At 39.8% G+C, this 18,877-nt stretch overlaps 2 protein-coding genes across 4 annotated transcripts in view; both read left to right on the plus strand.

The window, feature by feature from the left end:
- Window positions 1-10,565, plus strand: part of rab11fip4b (RAB11 family interacting protein 4 (class II) b) — a 41,673-nt gene extending 31,108 nt beyond the window's left edge. For 2 of the 3 annotated variants that reach the window (XM_041036640.1, XM_041036638.1), the window contains exons 4-13: window positions 329-463; window positions 3,018-3,053; window positions 4,125-4,224; window positions 4,860-4,963; window positions 5,229-5,369; window positions 5,797-5,878; window positions 6,568-6,705; window positions 6,880-7,038; window positions 9,292-9,435; window positions 9,956-10,565. In XM_041036640.1, the coding sequence (XP_040892574.1) occupies window positions 329-463; window positions 3,018-3,053; window positions 4,125-4,224; window positions 4,860-4,963; window positions 5,229-5,369; window positions 5,797-5,878; window positions 6,568-6,705; window positions 6,880-7,038; window positions 9,292-9,435; window positions 9,956-10,072 (1,156 nt within the window). In that variant the 3' untranslated portion in view covers window positions 10,073-10,565. The remainder of the gene's footprint in view (window positions 1-328; window positions 464-3,017; window positions 3,054-4,124; window positions 4,225-4,859; window positions 4,964-5,228; window positions 5,370-5,796; window positions 5,879-6,567; window positions 6,706-6,879; window positions 7,039-9,291; window positions 9,436-9,955) is intronic. The other variant, XM_041036639.1, reaches the window with a different exon arrangement.
- Window positions 10,566-13,062: 2,497 nt separating this feature from the next.
- Window positions 13,063-16,428, plus strand: LOC121180978. The gene is made up of 4 exons (XM_041036700.1): window positions 13,063-13,114; window positions 13,931-14,462; window positions 15,327-15,457; window positions 15,576-16,428. Exons 2-4 carry the CDS (start codon window positions 13,975-13,977, stop codon window positions 15,749-15,751), a joined length of 795 nt encoding a protein of 264 aa, XP_040892634.1. The 5' UTR covers window positions 13,063-13,114; window positions 13,931-13,974; the 3' UTR covers window positions 15,752-16,428.
- Window positions 16,429-18,877: the final 2,449 nt, after the last annotated feature.

Raw genomic sequence — 18,877 nt, forward strand, 5'->3', positions numbered from 1 at the left:
CCACGCATACCAAGCAGACAAAACTCTCCAAATGGAGTTGGCATGGAGATTTAAATTCAAAATGAGGCCCAGATTTACAAGAAGTATTAGACAACTCAGCATGGGAAAGAAGTTAAGTTACCGGATAAAGTGGGTTAAAGGTGCACTTGCTAATTTTTGGTGTAGTTTCCCTCGAACAAAAAACGTCCTCCCAAATCATCGGTTTAAAGTGTCTCAGTACTCTCAAATACATGTGTATTCAGAGCCAGTTAAATCTGAATGGATTTCTTCATGGTCCTTTCATTGGCAGATAAAAATTGTGTGTGTGTCTGTGTGTGTGTGTTTACAGTGCAGGCCAGACTCCTCGAAAGGTGCGTCAACATTACACTGGTGAACTGATGGATGTATACTGCTCACAGTGCAGCAAAAAGGTCAACCTACTAAATGACCTGGAGGCTCGCCTCAAAAACCTCAAGGCTAACAGGTAGGACACACACATACACAGACACACACAACACAGTCTTACACAAGACCTACACCCATCAAATCCCAATGGTTACTACAGCTTCAATAAAGACTAGCTTTGTGAGCCAGATTGTAAAATTTGATGTAGTCTTCAGCACTTTCCTGGTCTCAAACCTTTCCCGCTGACCTCCATACTTTCGACTGGTATACACTCAAAACAAATCAAATCAAATCGCCAGCATGTATTTACTGACTGCAATTCTTCTTGCCAGTTTTATTTAAATTAAACTTGATTGTGATTACACATGGTGAAAAATAATACAACAGCCACAAAACCTAACTCCACAGACAAAAACTTCTAATTGAAAACAGGTTGGGTGATAAATTTCTGTGAAAAGTGAACGTTAATTATCCTGGCAGGTAATTTGTAGACACTACCACAGCCTGTCAGAAGACAATGACTTAATTGTACATGACAGGAACTATACACCAAGGGGTTTTTCCAGTGAGACAGGAACAAACACTGTTTACTATTATGTGTATTGTGCAAAGATACACACAGAGGAATTTGAGGTGCATTGGTCTACTCCACCCGGGACGAGGACCTGACTCAGTGGTTACTGTTTGCTTTGAGGGCTATTTGTTTACAGTAATTTAATAAGAATGATGCAGTACTGTTACAGAGGTGTTTAAAGTGTCCCTCCTCCTGTTTCACGCACACAAAGACTAATTGATTGTTATATAAGGCTGTCACTCCGGTGCTTACCTCATCAACCACTGTAATAGGGAACCTATTATTGGAAACATAATCCTTGGTGACCATTAATAGCCATGCAGCCTACCTGCAAACACAAGTGCACACGCACACACACACATGCAAACACAGAGTCTGTTGAGAAGAATACATTTTGTAGAATAATGTTTTTGAATATAGTGCTTAAGATGGCGCCATCTTTGCTCTTTGTTGCCTCTCTGCTGACTGCGCAGGATTTCTTCCTGGAGAGAAATGGATCCATAATCCAACATGGCTCTTCAAATTAGGCCTATGCTTTCCCTTTATGAATAATGAAGAAGAGATAAACAGAAAGAAGGAGTTAGAGTGGAAAGAGCATGAACAAGCAAGTCAGTGAGATGTAATAGAAAATATATCGATCACAGTGAGCTCACAGGAAGTGGATACAGGCTGAAATGAATGGTGCTGGGAGGGGACTTTAATGAAGAGGGAGAATAAATATAAAGAAATACATTGCAGACCATGTGAACAGATATGAAAATGTACGACAAGCAAAGCGTGACACCTCCAACATCAGTCCAAAGAGTGAAGGATTTCAGACAAAATGAATTCAGTCTGTTGTATATCTCACCCATTAACTTTTGGGAACTCCTGTGTGTTTACATGTAACTTTTCAGTGGTAGAAATGGCGCCAGAGACGTTAAAAGTTTTGTAGCATACCTTAGAAGATGCACAGCTCATAATTCTAACTATGTAAAATAAGCAATAATAAGTTTATTTTTTACATAGTTTATTTTGTACAGAAGAGCATTGGTCACAAACGACTGAAACAACACGCACTTTCACACAAAAATGTTGTTCGGTAGTGGGGAAATGTGGGGGTTTTGTGCAGATAAAAGACGAGCCTAAAGTTCAGAGATGAAAAAGAAATTCCGCTGGCAGTAATCCTGCTCTACAATTTGACCTCTTAGACTTCTTCTCATCATTTTGTCAATTAGGATTGTACACTCTGTACAGTAAAACTTTGCTTATCTAAATGCTGAGAGGGCACTCCTGAGAGATTAGCCTTCTCCTTGTCAGTCATTTCATTGTGAAGCCTCTTGATATTGTACTCTCCTGACTCATTTTCACTCACTTTTCATTTATTTTTTTTTTTTCTCAGTCGCTGCCTGCGCTAAATATGATACATCTCTTTGGATCTTTTTCACAGTTTGCTTGACTTAGCAAAGGGCACCTAAATGTGTGAATTTGAGAAAATCTTGTATGATCTCGAAATTTTTTATGTGATAAATACATGGCATGATCAACTTCCAAGGCCGTAATCATTAGGAACTAACAAACACACAAAGTTATTTCACATGGATATACCACTGACCATTATAATAGATTGTTTTGATCAAAGTTGCCAATTTTACTTTACAGTTCTCCTGCTGTCTCACACATCAAACCCCCCTCTTTTGTGCCAAGACTTGATGATGATGTTAACTGTCATTTGCATGACCGTACAGTATGTTTGCTCATATTCGTTAATCCAATGTGAAACTCAGCACAGACAGCCTGAACATCAGACTGAAAGAGTCTTTGGGTTTTTGTCCCCTTGAGACAGTTGTTGAGCAGATATAAACCCTTGCTCACTGAACCAGGAGTGAAATTGTATTGTCATTGACATGTCCTTCAGTGTTTCTTTCTCTTGCTCTTTCCAGTGTCACACTCAATAGCCAAAATCTTAATTGCCATCAGCAGTTATTTTCCACTGTATTGTTGAGCTGTGAGTATAGACATATCCATGGCAATTTACTGTAAAAAAATAATGTCTGTCATTTTGTTTTTCCTTTTGTAGCCCCAACAGGAAAATCTCCAGCACTGCTTTCGGAAGGTAGGCCACTTATCTGCATGTTGGTGTGTGTGAGTGCATGCACACTTGTGTGTCTCTGAAGAGAAGGTCACTCACTTGTACTCTGTGTGTTTATGTATCACACAGCCTGCGCCGCACGTGTTTGCTCTGTTTGTTGACACAGACACACACATACACATGCAGCAAGATTAGCAGTTACTGCTTCCTTATCACTCAGCTGCCCGACCATTGTGCTCTAACAGCCAGTTAATTACTAACTAGTTATTCAGAGAAAATACAGGATGTCTGGATGAAATTAATCTGATCTGCAACCAAGCATGCTGGAAAATCTTTTGTTTTTGTTCCGGGCCTGAGAAAAGTGGACTTTTCAGTGGTGGCCACTTCATGGCCTGTTGGTCCGTACTGGCTGAAACGTTTTGTATCCAGGCTTTTGTCCTATTTCCACCCACTGTAAGAGTTATAGTGACAGAGAGAAAATGGCCTGTCAGACCTATCCCTGATCTATGTATTCAATATAAGGTTTGGCTCTCTCTCCCTGTTCCCTCTACTTGTCCTCTCTGGTTTGATTATGTCTGTCACCTTATTGCTCTCTTTATCTGTTCTTCTGCTCTTTTTCCTTTCTGTTTTCTCTCTTTTCTCTGCCCCTCCCCTCTCCTCCTCTCCCCTCTCCTCCTCTCCTCTCCTCTCCTCTCCTCTCCATATTACTAATCTCAGTAATGGAACATAAGCTTTCTGTTGTCATAATATTCCATCAGTGAGAGGAGGCATCTGTAGTCTCATCTCTGCATGAATGTCACACTCAACTATGTGACACTGTCAGATATACACACACCTGTGTTTATGTCTTTCTAAGGCTTCTTAATAAGTGTGTGTGCCATTGTGTACTGATTTTAATTCTGTTTGCACCACTTCCTCTTCTTGACACTGTACTTATAGTCCCATATCAACTATCTTGCAGCAGCACCACTGCAGGGCAGAATACACTTCTTTTCACTCACACACACACACTTAGAACCAGCTGGTCCTCACCTGGATCTATTCTCAGCTGGTTCTTCCTCTTAAGCCTGTGTATATTCCTGTGTGTTTGAGCAGGCAGCTGCTCCACAACAGCAACTTGAGCAGCAGTAATGGCAGTACAGAGGACCTTTTCCGAGACAGCATTGACTCCTGTGACATCGACATCAATGATAAGGTATGAATGTGTCTGTGTCCTTTGTGTGTGTGCTGCTTGTTTGTCCATATGTTGACCTGTGTCAACAGACCTCTATTTAACCAGTCTCTTTTAAGTACTTAACAGAAGCTTGTGGGAAGTAATAGCTATTTTTATTTTTCTCTCACTATTTTTGTGTGACTACTGAAAACCTGCAAAAGAATAAATATGTCTCACCTTTAGCTTTTTTTTTGCACTGTTAGCACTAAAATCACACAGTGTGAAGACATGTTCCCAGTGGATGCACAGCTTAAGTTGGGAACTCTAATTTTACGATGGTCCCTGTCAGGATTTCTCTTACGTATGCAAAATAAAGGAATATATGAATGTTACTTACAATTTTCAAACCTTCAGGACCTTGGAAGTTACAGTTAGTTAAACTATGGAAAGTGTTGTTGCCTAGTTCTGATACATAGGCATTATGAATTTGCCTTTAGCTATAGACTCACTGTAGTTTCATCAAATTTGATATTTGTTGTTTCTTTGAGGGATATATCCTAACTGTCATACTGCGCCCAGAGCAGTCACCATTTTAAACCTCTTAAATATAATTGCCTAATTTAATTATGTTTTAAGTGTAAATTCAGCTTTTAGTAACATGTCTGTGTTTCTATCAGGTGAGTTCTCTGGAGAAGAAGGTGGCAGAACTGGAGAGCGAGATTCTGATGAACGGTGATCTCAAATCCAGACTGAAGCAGGAGAACACACAACTAGTGCACAGGTACTGTCAGAAAGCTGGGTTTCAGAAATGCAAATGATTTATTTTAGAACCAATAAGTTAGTGGCCCAGACCCACATTACACAGACCATTCTCTGTAACTTCTCATTGTTGAAAAGATGAAGAGTTTTCCCAAAATGACTAATGTTGCATACATAATCTAACAGAGTGTAGCAGTAGTTTAGTATTCACTGTTTGAAAAAGGAGCACTCAGCTCAGTTACAATGATGTATGGAATGAATTTTATGTGATGTATTCATCATCTCAGGGTTCATGAGCTGGAGGAGCAGCTGAAAGACCAGGAGACACGAGCAGAACAAAGTCTGCAGGAGGGGCTAAGACGACATCGTGAGGCCTACAGCAAGATGGAGAGAGACAAGAACACACAGACGGAGCTGCTTAACAACCGGTTAGCAACATACACACTAAACTAAACTAAACTAAACTAAACATAACACACTAATATACATATCAACAATTTTTTTCTTATGTTTTTTGTTTGTATCCAAATGCATCAGAGTTTTTAACTGATGCTGAGATACAGTTGACGTAAAGGGTTTTTTCTTCTTAACATGGAAAAATTAAATAGCACAGTGTTGCTCTTAAATCCCTGGATGTGGACACTGATCTATCTGCTTGTTTAGAGAAAATGCAGAATGTCAAACCTTATGCTAAGCAGAGCTTAAGAGATTCCTCCTGGGGTTGGTCAGGTGCCTCTGGTGTAGCTACAGCAGTATCGTGTGGTCATTTGCCTAAAACAGGTCCTCAACTTACTATGAGACACTCTCATTTTATATGTTAAAGTACACTAACGTACAGGATTTTTTTATTTTTAGAGTTAAGCAGCTGGAGGACGAGAACAGTGAGATGGCTCTTAACTTGTGCCGGCTCAAGTCACAGACGGAGAAACTGGACGAGGTAAGCCATATTTACCTTTCTTTGTATACTTGCTTTCTTTAATCATGTTCGTCTTTTCATTATTCTGCCTTCACTTTTTAATTTAGCACGTCCATCCAATGCTTTCATCAGGGGCAACTTTCCCATTAACTGTCTGTTTCTCGCTCTAACATGCAAAGTCCTGGTAATTTCCATTTTCACACTTGTCAACACAAGCCTACTGTTCTTTTGAAAAATGTCAGTTTTCTTAATAGTCAGATATTGTTCACCATGCGCGCACGCACACACACACACACACACACACACACACACACACACACACACACACACACACACACACAGGTTATGAGGAACTCTAATTTTGCTTGCAGGATAAGGCGTTAGAGACAGCCATTTGGCTGTTTGAACCACACCTCTATTTTTAGATGGTACCTATGCAAATGACACCAAGCCCGATAGTTGTCAATTCTACGTGTTGTTGAATGTACAAGTAAAGGCTTCACAGAAAAACGTTTAGTACCAAAAACCAGTGTTGTTTAATAGTATATATCCACAAGAGTCTATCAATGTTGACTTCATACTGTAAACAGACATGCCTCTTTCCTGAATAAGCATATTTGCCTTTGTCTAATTTGAAATAGCTTAAACACATAAATAAAACAAAACAAACTTCAGACTACAACTGCTTGTGTATGCCTGTGCATCCTCAGGAGAAGCAAAGGATGACAGACAAGTTGGAGGACACCAGTCTGCGCTTGAAGGATGAGATGGACCTCTACAGAAAAATGATGGACAAACTGAAGCAGAATAGACTCCAGTTCCAGAAAGAGAAGGAAGCCATGCAGGAGGTGGGAGCGATTGTTTTATGCAATCTCATACAGTTTGTTCTACTGCGCACTCTGTTTCCTCTTTTTGAATCTTCTCTCTCTCACTGCAGTTATGTTACCTCATACACCTACACCTACAAAACACTGCAATGACATTATATAACACTGTTCGTTTGTCCTTCATCTTTTGCCTAGCTGATAGAGGACCTGCGTCGAGAGCTGGAGCATTTGCAGCTGTTCAAACTGGAATCAGAAAGGCCTGGCCGCAGCCGCACCTCCTCCTCTAGCCTGTCGGACTTCAACAGCAGGACCAGGGAGGTGGAGCTAGAACATGAGGTCAAGAGGCTCAAGCAGGTACTTATGAAAGGCTCTCTTCCAATAATTAACTGTGCATGGTCAGCTCACTAAGTATTGTAGCTAGAGTTTTTAAGGGATGTCTGTGCACTGAGTGTGCCTTAAGATGCTGAGGTTGTCATAAAATGCTTTCATATGGATTCACAATCCTGAATCCAGGTTTGCTGTCCTGTTATTGGGAAATAGTGCCAGTTCAAGTGTATGTTACACTGAAAGGTTCAGCTGCACAGAGTGTCTCGAAGTGAGCTACATAATTTGCTGTCACAGATTTACCACAGCAGAAAAGTATGAATATTTCTCACAGGATACTTATGGTATATTTAATTTAAGTATTTTTTTGGGCAACCACTTGTTTTAATTTATTTCAAACATGGAGGAAATTGTTTTACTGGCTATCCCATCCTTGATTTTCCAAGTGTGTCTTAATTTGAGCATGATCCTACACAGCATACTCTGTTGAATGTCTCTGTCAGTCCCTCTAGGAATCTGCAAATTTTTAATCATCATTAAAAATAAATAAATGAAATGTTTCAGACAAAATTTTTTCATAAAACAGCACAATTGCAGTATAGAAACAGTACATTACACTTAGATTACAACCCATTGTGAAGCTCCTGGAGGACATACCTGCACCATGATTCAGATAGTTTCAGATGATACAGTTCATAGATTCATACTCAATCTATATTTATCCCTGCAGAACTCAGTGCACTTCACACTGTGAAAGGTTGGGTTCAGGCAGAAAGTATGACATTATCAGTCCCATTAGGGGCTGGTGAAGATCACAGCCAATCACAATGGCTCGGCTCATTCCCATTAAAAATCCCCAGCAGCACTGTCCTCAACATGATGCACTGATTGTAATGTCTTAGAGAGTCCAGTGGAGCTTAACCCAACTTCATCAGAATTTATGAGAACACCAGCTGCAGAGTACATCAAGTATGTTCTGTATATTTTCTCTGTTCTTTAATTTCAGCATTCCTATATACAGTGACATTTGCCTGTATGTATCTGCCTGTCTGCCACAGTTGTAAACTCAAATGTCATGTGACAGTTTCCAGACACGATGCAACGTAAACATGAGAGATAAGGGAGTAGATGAGAGTGTTTTTCAGATGTCCTCTATGATAAGACTGGAAAAAGTAGATATTAACATTCTTTGAAGTTGCATCTGATTCATTTTGATGACATGTGATGGTATGAATTGGAAGTTACGCTTCTATGTTCCTAAGCCAAATGAAAAGGCAACATAAAAGGGAGAAGTTACCAGAACCACCAGGCCTTGAGGTAACTTTTAAATGATATAAAGCCAGTCAGTGAGAACTGCAGATTTTTACAGTGTGTGCATTTTATGTGGGACTTCAGATGATAAGGTCCATGTCCCCCTGTAGCCACAAGCCAAACTTGTCACACTGAGTGCAGGCAAGCGAAAAGGGTGATAAGATTGATAATAACAGCTTCAGTCTGCAGATACTTCTTTTTTATGTCTTTATATCAGCTTCTTCTGGTAGTTTTAGAAGTACAACAATTCAGCATGATTGTCTGTGGCTGGACAGATTATGAAGCTTTGTGTAGGTGACAGCTTTAATTTGACAGACACTGCCCTGTAACATTCGCAGGAAGGATAAACTCACTATCTTATGCTTGCCTGTGCGCCTCTGTAAATGTCTGTATGTGTGTGTCCAGCGATTTGTGTCCCAGGACTTTCTTCCCCCTGAATTCCAGCACCTGGTGTTATCTGGGGCTTGGCTCCGTCCTGGTCTGATGGTAAAATTGCTTCTGTGACCTTTGACCTCCCAATTAACCACTAATCACGATGGAGTAGAGTGAACTTGCCCAAGCTGAATTGGGGTCACCGTTGCAATCCGCCTACTAATGGTTAAGAATAGAGCAAGGGTAAAGCAAACTGACCTCTTGTCAGCACTCAAAGGCAACCTAATCATGGAGCTTTCATAACACACCCGACAAAGCAGGGGAGCAGTTTGTTCTGTAACACACATAACCCATGTTATGTCCTGTAGGTATTGCCAAAATAGATGTCCATTTCTGTGTCTGCTGCTGGATGAGGTACCAAGTGCAGTGTCATGTTTTGATATGGATTGAGTGAGGCTTGAGTAGTGGCCATTAAAAAAACACACACACATTATCATTACAACATTATCACCCCTGATATGCTTGTGTGGTCCAGATACTGATCTCACTCTCTTCCTATCTCTCTCTCCTCGCCCTCCCATCCTGATTCTGTATTTTTAGGAGAACCAGAAGCTGAGGGAGCAGAATGATGAGCTGAACGGCCAGATCCTCAGCCTCAGTCTATATGAAGCTAAGAACCTGTTTGCCACACAGACCAAGGCCCAGTCTCTTGCTGCAGAAATAGATAATGCCTCCAGAGACCAGGTAAAATCGAAATCATATACAGACTATACATAGTGAGAATCTAGTGCAGTTAAATTAATTATTCCTTGGCAATGAAAATGTTTTATTCTGAAATGACTCTGTGACTGTCAGCTGTTCTGCAGCTAATTAGTATCCTAAAGGATTTCATCCGAACAAGTTTATAGGATCCTCACACACAGTATTTAAACCATAGCTGTATTTCTAGGACGTATCACAGCAGGATAGTGTTCTAGATATTACACTATTGTAGATTTGAATCTGTTATACATAATATGGAGGTCAGAGCCATGACTGTATCACACACATGACCAGTGCCATGGAAATAAATGATTCATGCATAATAATGAATAACTTAAAAGTGTAAAATCTATACAGTCCCCATACAAAGAGAATATGTATGTTGCTATGAATCAACAGTATTCCTTGAGGGACAATACTCAGGAATTCTTAAATAAGATTTATACTGTGCATTATTAAAAACTGAAATGAAAATATGTTTGACATCCTTCTGTCTCCCCAGTTGATGGAAGCCCTGAAGGAGCAAGAGGAAATCAACTTACGTCTGCGACAGTACATGGACAAAATCATCCTGTCCATCCTGGACCACAACCCCTCCATCCTGGAGATAAAAAACTAGCAGTGACTCAACTGGAATGAGAATCGTTCTCGAGCTCGGGGGAATTGAGGATCATTCCAGTTGTCTGATCAGAACCTGCAACCCGGGTCGGGAGTTTGTACAGGAAAAGAAGAGAGAGAAGGCAGAGCCAGTCTCAGAAACTGGGACATATAAATAGTCATGCATCGCCCCCTGCTGTTTGTGGCAGGAAAATGAACTTCTTTTGCAGCAACGGTTGAGCGAGATTTTACACAGACCTAAAGAGCCAGTGATTGCTCACTGACTCTAGGTCATGCTACTGTGACTCTTTAACTCGACCTCTACTGTTTTGTTTTTATTCTCTGTCTATGCTGTGAACTGTAGTTACTGTCACAAGACACAACTGGTGATTTCTTCCCAGGAATATCCTGCGCTCAACGTGCTTTGAGGATCGACAAAGTCGCTCGATATAGTGCACTGGACATAATGTACTTGGGCAAAAAAAAAAAACTGGAACAATGTAACAAACCTGACACGGGTTGTGCTGTATCCTGGTGTAATATTAGCTGTCCTATTTACAGGCAGTTTGGTACAATGTAGAGACATACATTTAAGAAAATCTGGTGAGACAAGCTGACAAGCAGACTGTAAACCTGAGACAGACAGACAGACATAAAGGCAGGTCAGTCCTCTGTTGCCAGATCTGTATACTGCCAGTCTTTTCTCTCTTATCATGCAGGATTTCTCTGAATGCATGTGACATACTTGGACAAGCAGGTGTTAAAAGAAGACTGAGAAAGGAGGCGGGCGTGGGTAGAGAAAGAAAAGAAGAATGCCTTGATCATAAGTTGAAAACAATGACCTAAGAAACAGTGTTTTTTCTAAAGAGGTGGGGAGTCAGATGACGAGCCATGGATGCTAGCAAAGGAGGGTTTTAGGAAAGTCTGTGAGGGTTTATTGAAGGTGAAGATTTATGTTTTTGTTTACTCTTGAGAGCATGTCTTCCAGGAGCCTTGAAACAGCACTTGCAGTGTCAATCAGTCCTATAGTGAATCCTTTTCACCGAGAAGTGGCCCTTAGGTTGGTTCAGATGAGTAGCAGAGTGTCACTTTACGGCGCAGAAGCTGCAACCAAGGAGTGTCTTTAAGCTGTAACTTCCATGGCTGCTATTTGCTAGCAGAGCACAAGCTTGAAAAGATTCTCTGCTGCTAGCAATAGGCGCAATGATGTTGCACGGAAATGTAATGATATGAATGTACAGGATGTATGGTGAATTTACATTGGAGTGACTGGTAGCCATTGTGACATGGTTTGCTGAATCATCTCGTTCTATGCTCAGTGAAATCAACTCAGATACTGGATGTGAGCATCCATCTCTTTTTGGTACAAAAGGCTGGCTTAGCAATCTCACTGAAGGGTGGCAGATTGTAGTTAATGCCCCGATGGCTCTCTGAAACACTCTAATACTGTAAATATCATGAATGTACAACTTGATATTTCACTTTCTGTGTGGCCAAAAAGGCTTTTTGAATTTAAATCTGTAATTGGTTAAGACACGTTGTAACACGTGTACAGTATTCTGTACTGTAATGAGGAGGTCATTGTTTTAGAGGGGAAACAATTACAATCTGCTGTGTTATGTAATTACTCTAAACTTGAGTTTTGCTTCCTTGCACAAAAAAAAAACCCTTTTTGTTTCCTTTTGCATGGTTTACCTTTTCTTCTGTGTGTGCCTTTTGAGGACATTTTTCAAGATGATGTTGCTATAGATTTACACCGTTTTTGGAGGTACATTCTACGTCTCTGTCTGACTTATTTTTTGGACTTGTAAATGTTGTAATTATATAGTGATAATTTGTATTCATGTGCCACTCACCACTCTTTTTCAGATTGATACTATGAAATCTATTTTATACAGTTTTATCACGAAAGAACTTGTGATTGCTTCGGTGTCCTATTAGAAAAGCAGTATAGCACAATGCTTTGTATGGTACGCAAGCCAGGTTAGCAATTTGGGAATATTTTGTCAATGTATTAATTTTTTAATTCAGTGGGGAATATTTTGTTGTATTTCTCAGTTTGTTTGTTTTTTTGTCAGTCATGGTAAGTCCATTGCTTTTCAATTCGCTTTAAACTGGCTTTTTATATGGTTGTAAACCGTCTTCCTAACTTAAACTAAATGGTGAGCATTATGAGCAATATTAACTTATTTACCAGTACAGTACCTGCTGATTTGTGTCCTGTTTTGCCTCACGAATCTTTTCGCTCTATAGCTGCTCTTGCCATCTTAGATTTTAAATTACATTACACTGAGCTGTAAAATCTGTCACAAACTCATTTCTTGTAGGTCTTAAATTTTGAAATTATTAGGGCTATCCAATGCAATGTAGTCACTATAAATGGCAATAAAAATGGCTTTCGCAGTTGACACTGTCTCATGAAATTTCATCATTTTAAACATTTTTGTCCTCATCTCCCATTTATATAATAAACTATAATTTCTAAAACATCAAACCACTTGTTCTGTTCTTTCAGCGTATGCTGCTGTTGTCTTAGTTGCCATGGTGATGACCGCACTGTACTGTAAATAAAAACATTTGAACACCATGAACAATAAAACAAAATTTTCATTTGATTGCATAATTGATTCAGAATCCACAATTTTATGATTAAAGCAAGGTCTATCCAATATAATCTCTTTTAATACAACAATGTGACTAAAAAATAAAAAATAGCAGGTAGTGTCTCACTGTTTTTACCAGTTACAGAGACTTTTAGAGACAGCAGGGTAACATGATGAGCAGGTTTACCTGGACTCACATCTCTACAGACATAGTTTAAATGATCGGGAAAAGTTGTAGGTCCAGCACATGAGAGGAGGATTAACTAACCTGAATCTAAGCAAACAAAACACGATGAGCTTCCCGAGCCTACAGGGGTTGGAGTTTGATAGTCAGGACACACCGGCTGTACAAATGTGGCGCCACCTATCGGGGCATTTTTTTTGCCTCCCAGTTTGGCACCCCTCAGTCCCTGTGGGTCACTGTGCGGCACGGGAGACTTGTGCGTCAGGCCACCGTACAGGTAAGCTGTCTCACTTTTAAACTAAAGGAATTTTGGATGTAGCGTCAAGTTATGGGATTTATTTAGTTTACTGGTTTTATATGTTTCCCATGGGTAAGCACGTTAACTGTCAACTGCCGACACGACGAGGGCTGTCAATCACAGCGCTAGCTAAGAGGAGACGTTAGCAGGTCGCTAAATTAGCAGTGACATGGCACAGATGAACCAAAGCTGCTGGACTTCAGTATACGGCTGTGACTTTAGGTGCTGATTCCACTTAATTTCATTATATATATTTTCCAGTGTACCCTAGCATAGTGTACCCTTCTACCTAAAACCCCGTAACTCTTCATGTAAGCTACAAACTTTAAAACTTTTGTTTTTGCTATTGTTTGTGGCTCACGAACCCATCAAAGCCTTGTAAGTTCTGTAACTGCAAGTCATCTAACATAAATTCAGAATTAAAGTGTATGATTATAGTTGTCTATTGTACATACAAAGAAATACAAATTTTGTTTTACTTATAAAACATTTTCAACAGATTTTTAAACGACCAAATGTCTTAGATCTACTGGATTTATTATCATTTTTTATTGTATTATTATATTAGTTTTTAACAATCCCACCCGGATGTATAAAAGTACAAAAGGGCCTAGGACAGGGGATCCCCAGAGCCATTAGAAATCCTTTGAAGACCATGAATGAGACTGTTAATTTAATGACAATACACTCAATACTTACCAAATATAATATTTTGTCATCTACAGTTATTAATAATATATCAATATTGTATTGTTCTACAGCAAAAACACCTTTATTTATTTTATTTTTTTTCAGTCTGCTTATATGAAACCTTCCAACACTACATTAAAGGCGACGTGATGCCTCAGAATAGTATGAACTTCAAGGGAAGAAGAAGAGGAGCACATCACAACAGCTGTAAAGCAAATAGTCTGGTCAACGGTCAGGTCCCAAGCACAAGTGTAGTTAATGGACCCGCTGCTCACAGTGGCTGCCCAGCCACTGCCACTAGAATCAGTGAGATCACGCCAGCTGGCATACTGAATGGTACCAAACCGCAATGCATGGTTAATGGTTTTATTAACCATGGTTACAAAGGCAAGAGTACAAAAGCTGCGCCCCCAAGGACACTCAGGAAACAAGGAAATACGACTTCAGCTGTGACTGATGCCTCAGCAGCTGGCAGGGTCAGCAGTAGAGACATTTCAGGTGGCAGCTCACTCCGTGGGGCCAGCAGTCTAGACACTGTTTCTCTGCCTAGTAATTCTGACAAAAAGGAACCAGAGCCCAGCCTGTCAGCAGCAGCAAAAAAAACAAAAAGATGGAAGAGATTCAGACGTAAGAAGAGGTGAGACACCTACATAATAACTGCTTTGAATAAATCATTCAGTCCAAAATGCACAGTCATTCTTTTTGAATTCATCCCTTTCAGTCCAAACTCACCTATATAAGTGAAATGTGAACTGGTACAAGACCAACACAGACAGCTGCATTGGTTAAAATGTAAATTAATCTGTTATGTCAAACAGATGCCTGAAAAATGCAACTGTAGACAGTGTATGACAGAGAATAAGAAATATTTCCTCATTGTGTTTTTGTTGGACCCACAAACTTCAGTTTTGATTGAGAGGGGAGAATTTTAGATGACTGAATTTGCATCTGGGGCTATCAACTGTTGTGCAGTTCAGATTCGTGCCATGTTAAAGGAAAGGTTTGACATTCTGGGAAATACTCTTATTGACCTTTTGAGAATCAGATTGGTGTCACATGCATATATCCAGCAGCTGGGTAGCAGGGGAAACATCTAGGCGAAGAAATAGTCCTGCACGTGAACCCCAGTTAAACCACAAATTGCTTATTGTATCTACATTGGTCATACATTTCATTATTGTACAGATTAAACAAATGAGATGTGATATGTTAATTAGTGAGCTTTAGAGATGCTAGTAGCTTCCTTAGACAGAGGCTTATGGCAAGAAAGCAAATAAATGTATTTCCCATTTCAAATGCCAGACTACCGCTGTAATAGCTCCCACTGCCCCCTGACTAAATATTTGATGAGCTTGTATTGCCAACAAACTGCTACAGTGTCAGCTATCATAAATGATGTATGTAAAGATTTGGCTTGCTACCCTGAAAGTAAGACAGCCCCTCTGCAAAGAACAAATTTTCCTCATTTTGAAATGTTTGGAATGTCTGTCAACTTTTATAGAAACACTGAAGTCGTCTGTGGGGGGAACTCTACGCCCCTGCTGCCACAAGAGGAGGAAGACTGGGAGAATGAGATCCAAGAGGTCACACTCACTAACTGGGAAAAGATGTGTTTTGGGATCAGACCATATGGTAAAAAAAAAAAAAAACAGTACAATATCAGTTTTATTTATTTTTTTATGTTTTAGGTACTATTTTTAGGATTCAAGTCAAATAAAGATGTTTTGCTGTTGTTTTGTGCCGCCTCCAGGTCCTGAAGATGTGATCCATTTTGCTTTGAGGGATTTAACAGTTCAGCAAAGGGACGCAGTTGACCTGCCGGTGACAGCCAAGTTCAGCCCAGCGGCATACCATCCACGTCCTGTTCGATGGGTCTGCTACAACATTTCCACTGAGCCGGGCCAGTTCGCCGATGCTGATGAGTAAGCCAGACATATGCTGTGTTTTAGGGAAATGGTTGAAAGCAGTGTTCACTTACCAAATCAACTAATAGCCCTTTAGTTAGCCTTTAAAGGCACATAGTACTTTTTCTGGTCATGTGACCCATTTGAGGATCCTGGATAGTGCCCATAGATAGAATATTTGTTTTGTCAGCATCTTCTGGTTTTTTTTTTAGGCTCATTTAAAACATTAGTGGAAGAAATCAGCATTCATGCAAAGCGTCAAAATGAAATAGGATAAAGGCAGCATAGGTCAAAGATTGTAGAGGTGGACTTTAGGTTGAAACCTTTTTTATAATAGGTTTTATTTTATATTTTAGATTCAGGTTTTATATTTGTTTTATATTAATTTGTTGGGCTTTTGTGATCTTAAGGAATTATTTTAGTTAAATACCATACTGAAGTGACTGAAAATGGTCATGCATTTGCTGCTGGGTTCCATATCTTCATAAGTTTGCTAGTCTTTCAAAGACTAAACTAATAGTTTTTATCTAAAATTTTTTTTGTGTGTGTGTTTAAAAACACCTGAAATAGGAAAATTGTTGTCGTTGCTCTTTTGAGTGATTATACGATCAGTTGTATTGTTTATACATTGCATGTGTTCACAACAAGTACATGACAAAACTATATCAATTTGGGACAGCCCGCCTTACCAATAAACTATGGTTTGATTACGTAACGACAAATCGTTACCTGCCTGTTTAGATCTTCATTCACTTAACCACAATAAATCAAATTTTCTTCCAACGTGCTCACACCTTTGCATGTTTATCTCCACTAGTCACTGCTCCAGTCAAAATGAGGTTCACCTCTGTAGCACAGCGCAAAGGCTCATCTCTGTTTTTGATCTCTTTAACTGCATGAACCCATTAATTTGCTCACATTACGTGCTTTAAATCCCACCGATAGTTGTTATTTAAGTGAGACTTCAGAGTCAATGACACTTTTTGACCACTAGATGGGAGAGTTGGTGTATGGTTTGGTTTTCTCTGAGTTATTCCACACACCTTTGGGAGTTCAGTGGGTTCATTCCCAAGGACTTGGGAGACACAAGCACTTACTTGCATACTGCTCAATCTTCATTTGTCCCTGGAGTTTCAGTTAGAATGCAACTAAAGATGGAGTTGCAGGCAACTGTTGCATAGCTGATTAATGTCATCTAGTGATACTAAATCATTCATGTGGACAGACACCATGTCAATAATAGATTGAGGTCATACTGTCTGGTGAAATCCACAGCTGAATTCTCTGATGCGACTTTGTAGCTGAATTTTAAGTGGAGTCATGGGGTTTTTATTGCTAGCAAGCAAAAGTATGCAACTTCAGATCCATCGCTATCAAAGAGATGTGGTTGCTTTTGATGTTCCCCAACCCTCTGTGAGAATTTCATTGTTGATGTTAAGGCCAAATTTGACTGGAGGAGTGGTGATAATAGGGTAAGAAGATGATATTGTTGTACTTCTCTGGTGTTTGTTGGGGATTGAACGGTCACTGAGCACTTTGTGCGCAAGTCCCCATTGACACACAGTCAGTCAGAAGACACGCAGGTTAGCGCTGAACTTAAAACTGTGCAAATGTGAGTGCTTCTCTTTGTCTTCATACTATTTGATGGGTATACCCCACCTCTCGCCCAGTGCATGCTGGGATAGGCTCCAGGGTATCTAGCCCTGACCAGAAAAAAGTTGAAAATGATGGATTGATGATTGTCTGAATGTTCGTTTTAATCTGCATATGTCTTTATCTGTTTGAAGTGTTAGTGTGCAGGAAGCTGACCCATACCAAATATCATTGGTAATTTACTCCCCCGATGATCATTCTTTGTGAGCTTGGCTTGCCCTGTTGTGAAAATCTTCTCCAAAGCAGAATTCCCACATGTTATTTGTTTGATCTTAGACAGTTTGATAAATATTTGTGAGCATGAATAACTCTCTCCCAAGTCCAGAAACCATAAAACCGAGAATCATATTTGTCATGTCATCATGAGATTCCGTCTCATAGCTGGTTCGTTGACAGGAAATAATGCACTGTCACTATTTTCATGTCAGTGTAACCTTTTGTATTTTTTTTTTGGAAGTAATTGTTATTTACAATAATGTGCCTGTTTTCTCATTTACAAAGTCCTCTTCAAAATCTACAATCTGTTCACAAAGCCCATCTGTTATTTATTGTCATTGGAGCAGTTCACATACTGGTGCACTCTCACGTTTAGCTTTCTGAGAGGCTTGCTTCACGTTCACAAATCTTGGCTATGCCAACGATAAGAAAAAAAAAGTATACTTTCTTTAGCATTCAAGGGATTTCCCCCTGATGCTGCAGTAGCTGTAATAGTCTTGCATTACCATTTTGTGGGGGTGGTATCAGAGTTACATTGTTAAGAAATAGCATGTCTCATGCATGTTGTAATCTTGGTGAGTGATTAATGGCCCTATATGTCCCAATGGATCCTCTCACCACATCCTGCGTTTGGACAATAACCAGATATGCTGAAGGTCTGATGTGACCAGCCCCGTTTGCCCTCCTACACCCACACTGTAGCTATGGTTTGAATCAAGTTAAATTTTTAATTAGAGAAAATAATAACATTTGCATGTTTACATGGGTATTACACTGACCCACCCATGTTATATTATTGTATTAATGGCCAGATAGACTTTGATTGTAATAAAAGTTTCATATGCTGAGATGACTTTGAGAAATCGGCTCCAGGCCTGTAGCGCCGCATTTCTCAAATGTGACTCACCACCAGTTATTTCATCTTGTTCCAGTGTGACCAGTCATTTAGCATTCAGCGTCTTTATTGATCTGGCAACATAATGGTTTGTTAGCCTGGCACAAGAGAAGACCCAGGGGGAGACAGGAAGGAGGATTGTGGTTAGCTCAACATCCTGTAGCTAGCCAAAGCAAACAAATTGCGGTCGTGGATAGACATTTGTCACGAAAATCACCGTTACTCTAACTTTGCAGTCCTGTATCGATAATTCTTCCTGTTAACCACGCAGAAGCTGCAGCCAAATGTCCAGACTAGTTGTATGTACACGTGCTAACAGTGGTATTCTATTGCATATTTTTCTAAAGCTAAACAAATCCAAAAGCAACAAGGACTCCATAAAAA

Source organism: Toxotes jaculatrix, chromosome 4, assembly GCF_017976425.1.
Source record: "Toxotes jaculatrix isolate fToxJac2 chromosome 4, fToxJac2.pri, whole genome shotgun sequence".
Taxonomy (NCBI): domain Eukaryota; kingdom Metazoa; phylum Chordata; class Actinopteri; family Toxotidae; genus Toxotes; species Toxotes jaculatrix.

Excerpts from the sequence above, each read along its gene's own strand:
- LOC121180978 (XM_041036700.1), top strand. The coding sequence starts at position 13,975 with ATGCCTCAGAATAGTATGAACTTCAAGGGAAGAAGAAGAGGAGCACAT. Across the intron at positions 14,463-15,326 it reads AGATTCAGACGTAAGAAGAG|AAACACTGAAGTCGTCTGTG; the intron begins GTGAGACACCTA and ends CAACTTTTATAG. Across the intron at positions 15,458-15,575 it reads TTTTGGGATCAGACCATATG|GTCCTGAAGATGTGATCCAT; the intron begins GTAAAAAAAAAA and ends TGCCGCCTCCAG.